Source organism: Condylura cristata, unplaced genomic scaffold (genome assembly GCF_000260355.1).
Source record: "Condylura cristata isolate star-nosed mole 26May11 unplaced genomic scaffold, ConCri1.0 scaffold00021, whole genome shotgun sequence".
Classification (NCBI taxonomy): domain Eukaryota; kingdom Metazoa; phylum Chordata; class Mammalia; order Eulipotyphla; family Talpidae; genus Condylura; species Condylura cristata.
In genome coordinates, this window is record NW_004567122.1 from 30,045,659 (window position 1) to 30,058,978 (window position 13,320).

At 34.9% G+C, this 13,320-nt stretch overlaps 1 protein-coding gene across 9 annotated transcripts in view; it reads left to right on the forward strand.

The window, feature by feature from the left end:
- The window catches only part of LOC101623890 (ankyrin repeat and KH domain-containing protein 1), a 130,459-nt gene that overhangs the window by 32,745 nt on the left and 84,394 nt on the right, over window positions 1-13,320 (forward strand). For all 9 annotated transcript variants that reach the window (XM_012727829.1, XM_012727830.1, XM_012727833.1 and 6 more), the window contains exons 3-6: window positions 3,764-3,920; window positions 7,288-7,435; window positions 8,109-8,256; window positions 12,909-13,142. In XM_012727829.1, the coding sequence (XP_012583283.1) occupies window positions 3,764-3,920; window positions 7,288-7,435; window positions 8,109-8,256; window positions 12,909-13,142 (687 nt within the window). The remainder of the gene's footprint in view (window positions 1-3,763; window positions 3,921-7,287; window positions 7,436-8,108; window positions 8,257-12,908; window positions 13,143-13,320) is intronic.

A 13,320-nucleotide genomic window follows, 5' to 3' on the forward strand; every position in this document is an offset into this window, starting at 1 on the left:
TTAAAAAAAAAAAAAAATACCCATGGCATTTTTGAGAGAACTGGAACGAACAGTACTGAAATTCATATGGAATCACAAAAGATCCCAAATAGCAAAAACAACTCTAACAAAAAAATTGAGTCATCACACTTATGAGACTTCAGATTATAAGTCCATAATAATTAAAGTAGCCTGCTGCTGAAACAAAATTAGGCAGACAGACCAATGGAATAGGATTGAGAGTCTAGAAACAAACCCACACCTGTATGGAAAGATAATCTAAGGCACACACACACACACACACACACACAAAAGATAATCTAATCTGTCCTTGTTCTGGAACAAGGGTAGCTTCTTCAGTAAATGCTGTTGGGAAAACTGGACAGCAGCACACAAAAGAGTGGAATTTGACCACTATCTCACACCACACACAAAAAAATCAATTCAGGATGGCTAAAAGATGGATCTAAGACCTGAAACATAAAATACATAAAAGAAAACATAGGCAAAACATTTTACTACATAAGCTTCAGTGATGTCTTTAGGGATTCATCCCCAATAGCAAGAGTAACAAACAAGAACATAAACAACTGGGACTACATTAAATTTAAAAGCTTCTGTATAGCAATAGAAACCATAATTAAAAGATACCGTACTGAGTGGGAGAAAATAAGTGTATACCATGTATCTGACAAGGGTCTGATACTGAACACCTACAAGGAACTGATACAAATGAACAACAACCAAAAAAGCAAATAACCCAATCAAAAAATGGGCAGAAGAACTGAATAGACATTCTCCAGGAGGCATTCAATGTTTGTCATCATTTATCATCATAGAAATGCAAATCAAGACCACAGTGAGATACCATCTCACACCTGTGAGAATGGCCCATATCAAAAAGGTCAGAAACAGGTACTGGCAAGAATGTGGAGAAAAGGGAAAGCACCTATACTACTATTATGAATGCATTATGATCCAGCCCTTATGAAAAGCAGTATAGAGGTGCCTGAAAACATTAAAATGGATTTGCCATACAGCCAGTTCTTGGCATTTACCAGAAAAATGAAAAACACTAATTTGAAAGGAAAATTGCAGACCTTTTTCTATTACACTGCTACTTACTACAGCCAAATTATGGAAACAACCTAAATGCCCAAAAGCAAATGAGTGGATCAAGAAGATGTTTATATGCACAGTAGACTATTCAGTAATAAAAAAATGATAAATATAGGCCATTTGCAGCAACCTGGATGAAGCTGGAAGGGATAATGCTAAGTGAAATAAGTCAGCAGAAAGGTAAATACCAGACGGTGTCACTAATATATGGAATATAGAATAACTAAGGATCAGATAAAGGCAGGTTTAAAACTGACACTTGAAAGTTGGCTATAAAACAAACATGAAGTTAGTTTTAGGGGTCAGGGAGGGAATAAGACTGAAGCGGGAAGGAAGCACAATTGACTGTGGTGGTGGACTATGAGTCATTTGGTGGTAGGGACACTACAGTGTCAACACCTGGTGGGGGTTACCAAATATGACTTCAATTAAAAATGAATTAATTAGGGCCCTCCCAGGTGGCTCAGTGGGTTAAAGTGCTGCACCATGAAGCTAGTCATGTCCACTGCAGCATGAGTTCGATCCCTAGCCAGGGAGGTGACCTACATGGTGCGGCAGACCTCTCCTGACCCGCCTGCTGCTCCCTTCAGCAGTGTACTTCATCCATCTGCCTGTTTTGCTCCCCACTGTTTCTGGTGAATCCTCTCACCTCCTGTACCTCTGGCCTATACCCCAGTTCTGTATGCATAAGTAAATAGATCTTTAAAAAGAAAATAGCAAGATATTCTGTTTTATGGCTGACTAGTATTCCTCTGTGTGTCCAAACAGGTATATATTTTTATCTATTCACCCATCATCTTGGACACTTGGGTTGTTTCCCTCTCTTAGCTATTGTGAATAATGGTGCATTGAAAATAAAGCGTGCTTATATCTTTTCAAATGTGTGTTTTCATATTCTTTAGGAAATACTCCAGAAGCATGCAAAGGTTTGCATATGGTAGCTCTTTTTTTTTTTTTGAGGAAAGTCCATATTTTTAGGTTTTTAATATCAGAAATAATGCTGCAGTTTATATCCTTAAATATTTGTGACTTTCTTACTTGTACAGCTGTCTTCAGAGGACAGATTCTGATAAGAGTAGTTATCACTAGATCAAAGCATGTTTACATTAAAAATGTTGACAACTATTACCAAATTGGTGCCCCCAACAGGTCTATCAATGGTTTTTGAAAGGACCGTACACCCCAACCAATTTTTTTTTGGTCAATTTCATAATTTATAATCATTATATATTATCCATATAAATTATTTAGTAGCTCTTTATGAGTGAGATAAGTCACTGGAAATTGTTTTTTTTCCAGTTTTTTACATGTATAACTTTATGTAGAATTTTACTGAAATTAAAAAAATTTATGTTGTGTACACTAAGTATTATAAAAGTTCTACATGATAACAAATACTACATAGTATAATATATTTTTTAGGTTTAGTTTTTTACATTTAGGTCATAAATCTACCTGGCATTTATTTTTGTGAATGATATAAATTGGAGTTCTTACTCAGTTTCACATGGTAGCCAATATGAATAGTTCTTATGAAATAAGCACTCTGGTCTCTACTGATGAATTGTAGTCTTTATCATATATTCAATTTACAAATGATCTAGGATATTTTTGAGGGAGGGGTCTCTGTTATATAGCCTTGATATAATTATCCTTTTTCAGTGTTAGTTTTGTATTTTGGCTTGCACCATATCATAATACACTCTGTATTTTATTGGGCAAGTTTTCCCCTTTTGGGGGAGGCGGAGAGTTCTTCAAAATCTTACTGAATATTCTCATTTTCAGCAATAATAGGTAGTGATTTTATCAGCTAAATTTTCTGTTATGCCAGTAGATTCCTCACTGAATCTAAAGAACAAGATTTAGGATAACTTAGGTACATGTGGACTTTGAAAGACAGGAATTTTCATATGAGGCACCTTATTAAGCACATAAAAAATACACAAAATAAAAATAAAAAACTTAATTTACAGTGCATACCCAGGACATAGTTCTAGGTGGATATTCAACCAAAAGAAGACACAATTGGATATTTTGTGATATTACTTAATATTTTATTATTACTAAAATTAGTATAGACAAATGGGGTCCTGCACTTGATATCTTATGGTATAATTATATATTTTAGAAGAAATACCATTCAGGGCTCTCCCTGTTGTGCAATGGGTTAAAGAAAGCACAGCATTATGAAGCTCTCCTACGCCACTGCAGCATGAGTTCAATCCCCCACCAGGGAGCTGACCCACGTGGAGTGGCAGACCTTTCCTGACCCACCCGCTGCTCCCCTCAGCAGAATATTTCAGTAGATCTGCCTGTTCTGCTACCCACTCTGTCTCTGGTGAATCTTACCACCCACCACACCTCTGACCTGTACCCATTCTGTAAGCAAATCTTTAAAAAAAAAAAAACAAACCATTCATTTGATAAAAGCATCATATTAAGTTATACTTGAATTTAGATATTATATACCATGTGAATGTAGGAAGATTAAAAAAGGTGGATATGCCTTTTGATATTAGTAGCACATTGAAAATTACCAGCATTTTGTCAGCCTTATCTATGGAGACTATGACATATTTTAGATAACAATGCTTACAAATGTAATTTTAATTTGCATTTTTTGCTTTTTCTTCCTCTGCGCAACTTGATTGATGCATACTTGAAGGAATTGGCAAATTGTCCACTGCTGATGGTAAAGCTTTTGCAGACCCTGAGGTACTCCGGAGACTGACATCCTCAGTAAGTTGTGCACTGGATGAAGCTGCTGCTGCACTGACACGAATGAGAGCAGAAAACAGCCACAATGCAGGACAAGTGGACACGTATGTGTTTATTGACTTTTTTTAGTATTAGACACTTTCTTGCGTGATGTTGAAGTAGCAGTTTTTGATTAAACATATCTTTTGGAGGGGTTTATAAATTTTAAGAAATGGATATTAGAGTGGATATAAACATATATACATATATATATATATTAAGGTTTCTTTATGCATATAAGAACTGGGGTACAGGCAAGAGGTGTGGGGTGGTGAGATGATTCACCAGAGACAGAGTGGGGAGTAGAACAGGCAGTTGTAGTGAAATACACTACTAAGGGGAGCAGCAGGTAAGACAGGAAAGGTCTGCACCATATGGGTCACCTCCCTGGTGGGAGACTGAACTTGTGGTGAAGTGGCTGCAGCTAGCTTTGCAGTGCTGCACTTTAACCTATTGCACCACCAGGAGAACATATATATTTTTATATAGATATAAAATACATGTTTTATTTTCTGCATTCCACTCATTCATTGAGTTTTCTTGTGGAATGTACCATAATAGAGTCTGTGAGAACTACAAACTGAACAATAATCCAAAACAAATAATTTCCATTTTTAAGGAAGTTATTTATTCCAAAAATTGCAGTAGTAAACTCTAAAGTAACAGTTTGAATATCAGCGCAATTATTTAGGTGATTGCTATTTAAATATGGTTCATGGACTAACAGCTTCAGCATCCACATCAGACCTTAAAAATGAAGAATTTCATGGTCAAAAAGAAAAACACCTGATGGTTTCACTCTTAGGAGGGATGTAGAGGATCCAAATAAGGATTAGAGAGAAAAAAAAGAAGTAGTAATTATAATAAAGTAAATATCAAAATCAATAAGAACTATAAACCAGAGATATTCTGCAGGGAGAGAGAGGGAGGATAGAATCAAAACAGGGGTGGGAACAGCACAGAGACTATGGTGATGGTGCACAGTTGATTGGTGGTAGGAATTTCATGGGGACTATAATGGAGAATGGAAAGTACACATTGTACAAAAAATGAAAAATGATGTAAAAAATATATAAAATAAAAATATATTTTAAAAAATGCAGAATTTCTGATTCTACCATAGATTTACTGAATTAGAATGTGCATTTTAACAAAAACAGTGATGTGCAGGCACATTAAAATTTGGAGTCACCAATTTTTAAAATTATTCTGCATTAACATTTTTACTTAGTTTTTCACTTACTGTTATTCAATAAAATTTTAATCCATAGGATTATATCCTATATGTCTTTGGGAATCATTTTACTAGTAGAGTTTAAAAATTTGTCTGTCTAATGCTTTTACAGGCATTTAAGATTTTAATATATATTAGAATTTTTTAAAGCTTTATTCATTTATGCATATATAAACTAGAATATAGGCCAGAGATGTGAGGGGTGAGAGGATTCAGCAGAGACAGGCGGATTGACTGTAATACACTGCTGAGAAGAGCAGCAGGTAAAGACAGGAGAGGGAGGCCTGCCACGCCATGTGGGTCACCTCCTTGCCCGGGGATTGAACTCATGCTGCCAGTGGCTTTAGATAGTTTCATAGTGCTGCGCTTAATCCCTTGCACCACCAGGGAGGGTCCTTTTAGAATATTTTGAAGGGTAAAAATAATGGTTGTTTTCATATTCAGTTTATTGCCTTTCTAGCTTGCTTGGCATACACAAATACTTTGTATTGCAAATAAAGATTGGCTCAGCGGGTTAAAGCACAGCACTAAGAAGCTTAAGCCACTTCCGCATGAGTTAGATTCCCGCCTGCCCAGAGGAGATCCACATGTCTGGCAGACCTCTCCTGACCCGCCCACTGCTCCCCTCAGCAGTGTACTTTGTCGATCTGGCTGTTCTGTTCCCCACTCTGTCTTTGGTGAACCCTCTCACCCTCCGCATCTCTGGCCTGTACCCCAGTTCTGTATGCATAAATCTTTAAAAAAAAAAAAAAGAAAGAAAAGAAACTTAGTGAAAAAGATGTTTATATGATTTTTTTTTACTGTATCAACATTTTTCAATGTATGACTATATATAGTTTGATTTATTATTATTAAAATACACATTTATTCATTGTCATGATTACACTATTTCAGCGGTATAGGTGCAAAAAAATTTATACATTAAGCCCTTGGTTGGAATGTTTTATACTTTCCACAGAACAGAAACTAAAATGATTAGTCACAAATACTGTTCTCAAGGTATTTTTGGTTTTGTTTTTGTTTTTTTTGCTCATATACATGTGAGTATTGTCTAAAACATGTCTTCTGCCACCACTGAGCTTCTCTAAGTTATCAAGTCTGCTGTAACCTCTAGCTTCCCTGTCACTTCTCTGGTTCTCCTTTCTGCTAAGTTTCATTTCTTGGCAGTAAGCGAAAACCTTCTGTTGCTGCCATAGCTATTGCTGCTACTGGTACCACCACAGCACTTTGATTTTTTGGTTTGGCTAAGTATATCCTTCACTACTATAGGGATGAGAGGTTATGTTGCCAAAGTTTCATCCTTTCCTGGGTCCAAAATTTGAAGATTGATTGTTGTAAACACCAAAACCATTCTAGCTTCTACCACCTTTGCAATTGCTTTCATCATTATCAAATCTATTATAGATAACCACTGCCACTATATCCACCACTTCCATGGCTTCCACCAAAGCTACCTTGCCACTGTAGTTTCTTCCATAACCAGTTGACATTGCCACCAAAACCATCTCAATGACCACTGTCAAAATTTCTAGAACCACACTGACCTCTTTGGCTGGATGAATCACTGGCCATCTCTTGGTTAGACAGGACTTTCCTTATTTGTGGACATTCACAGCATTGTCTACAAAATCATGATCATCAAAGGTTACAAGGCCTCTGTTCTTGCTATTGTCTTGATCAGTCACAATTTCAAGTCACTTCAGTTTTCCCACACTGCTCAAAATTACCTCCTAGGTGATGTTCTTCAGTGTCTTCTTTAACGCCATGAACAAAAATTTTTTTCAGTTAAGTGGGCATGGGGTCTTTGAGAATCTTCTCTTAACACAGCCCTGTTTAGTTCCACAACTCTTCAATCCATCTGCTTTCTGTAGCATTACATTCATGGCTGCATCCACCTCCTATACTGTGGTATAAGTGACAAATCCTTGGTATTTGAATCTCATTAATACACAGTCTGTGAACTTTCCTCATTGCTTGAAATGGCTTCTTAGTCTCATTGGTTATTTCAAAGCCTAACCTCTCATGAAGAGGTTCCATAGCTGTCCGAGTTCTAAGGGAGACCCCACTTAGATATGATGGCAGAGGAAGGGGAGACTTTCATGATGCTTATTTTACACAGGTTTAAAGGGAGTATGATTGATTATTATAGAACCCTGACTCTTTCTGTGTAAATTAATTTTTGATTGTTTTATTTGCAGTCGCAGTCTGGCTGAAGCTTGTTCAGACGGGGATGTGAATGCTGTTCGTAAATTGCTAGATGAAGGCAGAAGTGTCAATGAACATACAGAAGAAGGAGAAAGCCTGCTGTGTTTGGCTTGTTCAGCTGGATATTATGAATTAGCACAAGTAAGCAGAAATTATCCTTAGTGGATAAAATTGTGGAAGTATTTTGATGATTTATCTATTTTTATGGCTAATAAACTAATTGATGCCAAAGTCTTTCTTTTAGGCAGTTGGTAAAGTTGAAACTGTAGATAATTAACTTTATTGCCTGTGCATACAACTGGCCATGTCCATTTGTCTACCATTTACTCAAAACTACTAATGAATAAGAAACACATAGAAATAATATTTAAAATTTGCTTTTTAGCAGTATACAACTATAATACATAGTAGTGACTTGTTTTCATTTCATTCAAATTTCCACAGTTCACTTACTTTTCTCATTCTATGGGACTCCTGTGTTTAACAATTAGTTTCTCTCTTGTGCATATAGTTTTGTTGTTCTCTTTTATATAACCCAAACATAATACAAATCCTTTAACAAAGGAAGTTTTATTTTATAACAGGGTGGTTAATATGATTACTCACTTTATTTAAAGATAATAAATAATAGTATTGTAAAATATAACATCTAGCCTGGTGTTCTGAGCAGTGAATATTGGCATGATTTCCCAAAATGTGATTATTTTTCATTTTTCCTCTGAAAGTATATCTTCCTACATTCAGTACATTCTCTAGAAATATTACTAATAGTAAGAATTGACAGTTCCTCCCTGTGTGTCTATTTGTTTTAAAGGTATTGCTTGCTATGCATGCTAATGTTGAAGATCGAGGGAATAAGGGCGATATAACTCCCCTAATGGCAGCATCCAGTGGAGGTTATTTAGATATTGTGAAATTATTACTTCTTCATGATGCAGATGTCAACTCCCAGTCTGCAACAGGTATGTAGAAAACGATACATTGTTTGGAGGAAAACAGATTAATAAGATTAACTGTAACCTGTGGGGGAAAAAAAAGAAGAACCCTAGGGAAAACCAAACCAGTTGTAAACCTACAGAAAACCCTTAGCCTTTGTTCAGAATCTGAGTAAAATATAGACTAATATCTTTAAAAATCTTTAAAACACTCTTAGATTCTGTTAGGTCAAGAATAACATTTTCCTACTGTTGACAATTTCTCTTTTGCTAAAATCTGTAATAAATAGATTAAAATTAAAAACTATTTCTTTTAGTTCTTTATCTCATTTAAGTATAATTTCTTTGACTTTAGATTAACCTGAAAATATTTACCCTATAGATTTTTCATGTCAGGTGTAATGAATACATTTATTAGTATGATAAAGCTTATCAATGTTCTATACTGTTAAGTAAATATTAAATGCAAAAGTAATTATATTTATAAAATACACAGAAAACCTCTAGGAGGGATTTTAGGTTTTTTGCAAGCCACTTTGTCTTAATTGTAGTAATATTTAATATAAGTAGTTGCAGAGACTGTTGAACAGTGGATACTGAACAATTTGGATTTTTGTATGATAATTGTTTGCTGAGCTTTTAAAGCAATCAGTTAATGTGCTATGTACTATTAGATGGTGATACCCCCTCCTTTATAAACAGAAATCTTCAAAAGAAGATCAGAAATGTGACAGCTCCCAAGCTTATATATTTTTGCAAATGAATGGCGAATCAGTAAAATTTTGATGGAAAAAAATTAAGCAACAAACCAAGGGGTGATGACCTTTAAAGAAAAAAAATTTTTTTTCAAGTTGTAACTTTTTTTTAAGTTTATTTTTACATCATTTTGTACTTTTTTTTTTTTATCTCAATTGTAATCCCCGCGGGTTTCCCGTCACCAAGTCACCTGTGTGCCATTACCATAGTCCCGTGTACTTCCCTCCCACCCCCACCCCCATTTTTGATCCCATTCCCCACTCCACCCCGACAAAATGTCTCTGGTATATGGCTATTCATTATTCTTATTATTTTCTCGCCTGGTCCATTATACTCCTACTATGAACGAAACCATCCGGTATTTTTAAAGAAAAAATTTTCAAAGAATTATGTTGAGGATATTTATATTTGTCTCACTGAGTCACGTGGTAAATGAAATATTATTCAGCCATTAGGAAAGATAAAATGTTGCTGTTTACAGAAAAATGGAAGGTCGAGGAATTACATATAGTAAAGCGAATCATAATGACAAAGGTAACTATTGATGTTTATATAGATAATTTGACAAAGCTAAATACATAAAAGCATATAGATAGTAATAAATGAAGTTAGGTTTTTTAAGAGAGAAGAGAGAGTAACAGAATTTAAAGGGTTAAGAGGGATACTGGTGGGGAAAAAATATAATTTAAAAAATGCAGGGAAAAAAGATGTCAGACAAAGTATACTTAAAACAATGAATCTTATGAATGAATCTGTCAAGGTAAAGGAGTGGTATAAGAAGTTAAAAATAAATATATTTAGGAAATATTAAGTGGTTTTTAAGTGGTATAGTATTGAAGAAAAATAATTTTTGAGTGATTTGAATATTCTGAATGATTGGGTAATTTTGAATGATTAGAATGTTGAATGTGATTTTTCAAGAAGGCATTGATTTTTTTTTTTTAAGATTTATTTATTTGTGCATACAGAACTGGGGTACAGGCCAGAGGCTAAGGGACTCTAGAGGCTTTACCATAGACAGAGTGGAGAACAGAACAGGCAGATTGACAAGGTACACTGCTGAGGGGAGCAATGGGCGGGTCAGGAGAGGTCTGCCGCGCCATGTGGTCACCTCCGGGGCAGGCGGGAATCGAACTCATGCGGAAGCGGCTTTAGATTCTCAATGCTGTGCTTTAACCTCCTGCGCTACCAGGGAGGGCCCATCATTGATTCTTATTAAACAAGCTAAGGAATTATTAAGAGTGGAAATTTGATGTTTCTAATGGACGCTTCCAAGAATACGTTTTTGTTTTTAGCAAATACTTGATATATTAAGAAAATCGAAAAAGATCATAGTATTAGAGGCATATATGTGGTAATGAAGAATAATATAGATTCACTTAAAGCTTGCTGAATATTGTTTAGGTATTTGAGTTACTTAGATCAAAATGTATTTGTTTGTTTTCATTTTTATGCAAGCTCTGTGCTTGGCCAGTTGGAGGATATATGAAGTAAAACCTGCCTTCAAGTAGGTTAGTATTGAGTCAGAGACAATACCAAGTGGTATAGATAAAATAATTAAAACTATAATTCAATAGAATATAAACTATTTAAATGCTATGACAGTGCTACAATTGAATAAAAAGCCCCAACTATTGTTGCTACTGCTCCTGCCACTACTGCCTCTGAGCTTTTGCTCCACACCCTAAGTTGTTTCTTTAGGAAAAATACCTTGACATTTCCTTTTTCTGTTTTTATATGAAATACAAGTATGGAATATAAAAACTGGTCTGTTCCTGTCATTTATTATAATTTGGCAGCTTTGTATGTATCCTTTAACTTTTGAAAATCATTCCTTGTATTAATTACATCAGAAAATATCTCTTATAGTAACATAAAAGAAATACATTTGATAGAACCACCAGATTTATTTCTCTTTATGAAAGTATATCTAATAAAAACATGAAAAATATAGAGAAGTAGAAAGCATAGAGTTACTCTTGCTCTGTGTTTGGCATGGAAATTCACACTGTTACCATGCTAATCTTTTTCTTTATAATATTTCTGTATAAAGTTACATAGTTGAACATATATTCTATATCCAATTTTGTATATTATTTCACTTTTCCTCTTTTATTAACTATTCACAAACATTTAAAAAGTTGTATAATCCATTGCTTTGTCACGGCAGTTTTTAGAATGGAGGTGAGATCCATTGTAGAATCACAGCAAAAGATTTTTAAAATAGGATGCTAAATAACTTGCTTTTGATTAGTATCATTAGGGCCATGTACATACTTGTTCTGTTAATACTTAGCAAAGAAGTTACTACCATCAATGATATTTTAAAATTCTCTCTGAAGATTCTTGGAGATTATCCAATTCCTTGGGTTTTGAAATTTGCTTTCAGCTAAAATAATTCTGATTTTATATCAGATCGCTTTTTTACTTTCATTTCTCAGTTTCTTTCAGGAAAGTCTTGTTTAGTTTTCTTGTTTTTGTAACTTTGTAGTTTTTCTCCTGTTAGTTGATTTCTAGTTTTATTTTATAGATTTATTTATTTATGCATATGAGAACTGGAGCATAGGCCAGAGGTGCAGGGGGTAAGAGAATTCACCAGAGACAGATTGGTGACAGAACAAACAAATAGACTGAAAATACACTGCTGAGGTGAGCAGTGGGCAAGACAGGAGAGGTCTGCTTTGCCATGTAAGTTACTCTTTGGCTAGGGATCACTCATCTGCAGTGGCAGGTGATAGCTTCATAGTGCTGAGATTTAACCCCATCAGAGATGCCCGATTTCAAGCTTCATACCACTGTGGTTGGAAAAGATAGTATGATTTTTAGATTTGTTGAATTTTCAAAGAAAATGTTCTATGAGCACTTGGAAAAAATGTATATTCTGCTGTTGTTCAATAGAATGCTCTTATCTGAGAATCCAGATTTTAACAAGAGCATATGGAAACAAAGATGTAATAATAGTACACAGACAATATGGGAGATAGGTAGAGGTGGGGGCTTAAGGTCCTGAGGTGCTCTCCATCTCCTTCTCCCTGTTGTTTCTGAGAAACATCTAGGGGGGATTTTGAAGTTCTTTGGAACACAGTTTGCAAAGTACCAGATTATTCCAACACCTTCATTTTTCAAAAGGTAGTAGGATAGACATCTTGAGAGAGGAATGGGCTTGCCTGAGGTCAAGTTCAATTTTTAATTAACTTAATTGTTTGCTTGAACAATTACACCTACTGCTTTCATGTTAGAATCATTTAGGGAGCTTGTTAAAAATATTTTTTCCTAGGATTTTTTCTTTCATAGTCCAAAGCATTGAGTCTAGAGAGAGAGACCAAAAACCATGTCTTCACATGCATTACTATGGAGGGGATGTGCAGCTTGCTCATCCTTGTACTTGTTTGCTTTTACTTGTTTTTCCTTTGACCCAAGAATAACCTGCCCCATCTATAGGGTCCTGCTCACCCTTGAGGTCTAAATGTAGCCACTTCTTTTTCTTTTTCAAGGCTTTTTTTGAGAATATTTTACATACCGTGAAATTCATCAGTTTTATATGTACCTGATTTTTAGAAAACATAGTTGAGCAGTCTTCAGTGCAATCTAACTTTAGAACATTTCCATCACCACAAAAAGATTCCTTATGCTCATTTGCAGTCGCCCAGTATCAAACAACCACTAACTTGGATCTTCAGGTTTGCCTTTTTTGGACATTTCAGATTATTTGGACATTTGTAATATATATTATTTTATACTAAATTTTAAAAAATGTTTAACATGAAAATTAGGATGATGCTTCTAATCAACATGACACCAACAGAAACCCATGGTGATAGTTCTAGTGGTTATGTAAGGAAATTGAAAAGCTATAACTACAGAAATACACAAGCATAACTATATTTTGTCATAATTTTGTATTTCTTTTTACTATTTGTTAGGAAATACTGCACTAACTTACGCCTGTGCTGGAGGATTTGTTGACATTGTGAAAGTGCTGCTTAATGAAGGTGCAAATATAGAAGATCATAATGAAAATGGACACACCCCCTTAATGGAAGCAGCCAGTGCAGGTCATGTGGAAGTTGCAAGAGTTCTTCTAGATCATGGGGCAGGCATCAACACTCATTCTAATGAATTCAAAGAAAGTGCCCTTACACTTGCATGCTACAAAGGTACTTTTTATACATATATGAGTATTTATAGGATTTTTTGAGTTAATTTTATAGTTTGTTTTCCCTGTCCTATATAATTATCTACCAGGTAAGAGATTACATAGTAAGTTTATTTAGCCTGTTAATTTCTTATAACATAGTTTCACAGTGTGTGTTGATTATTTTAATTCAAATTTAC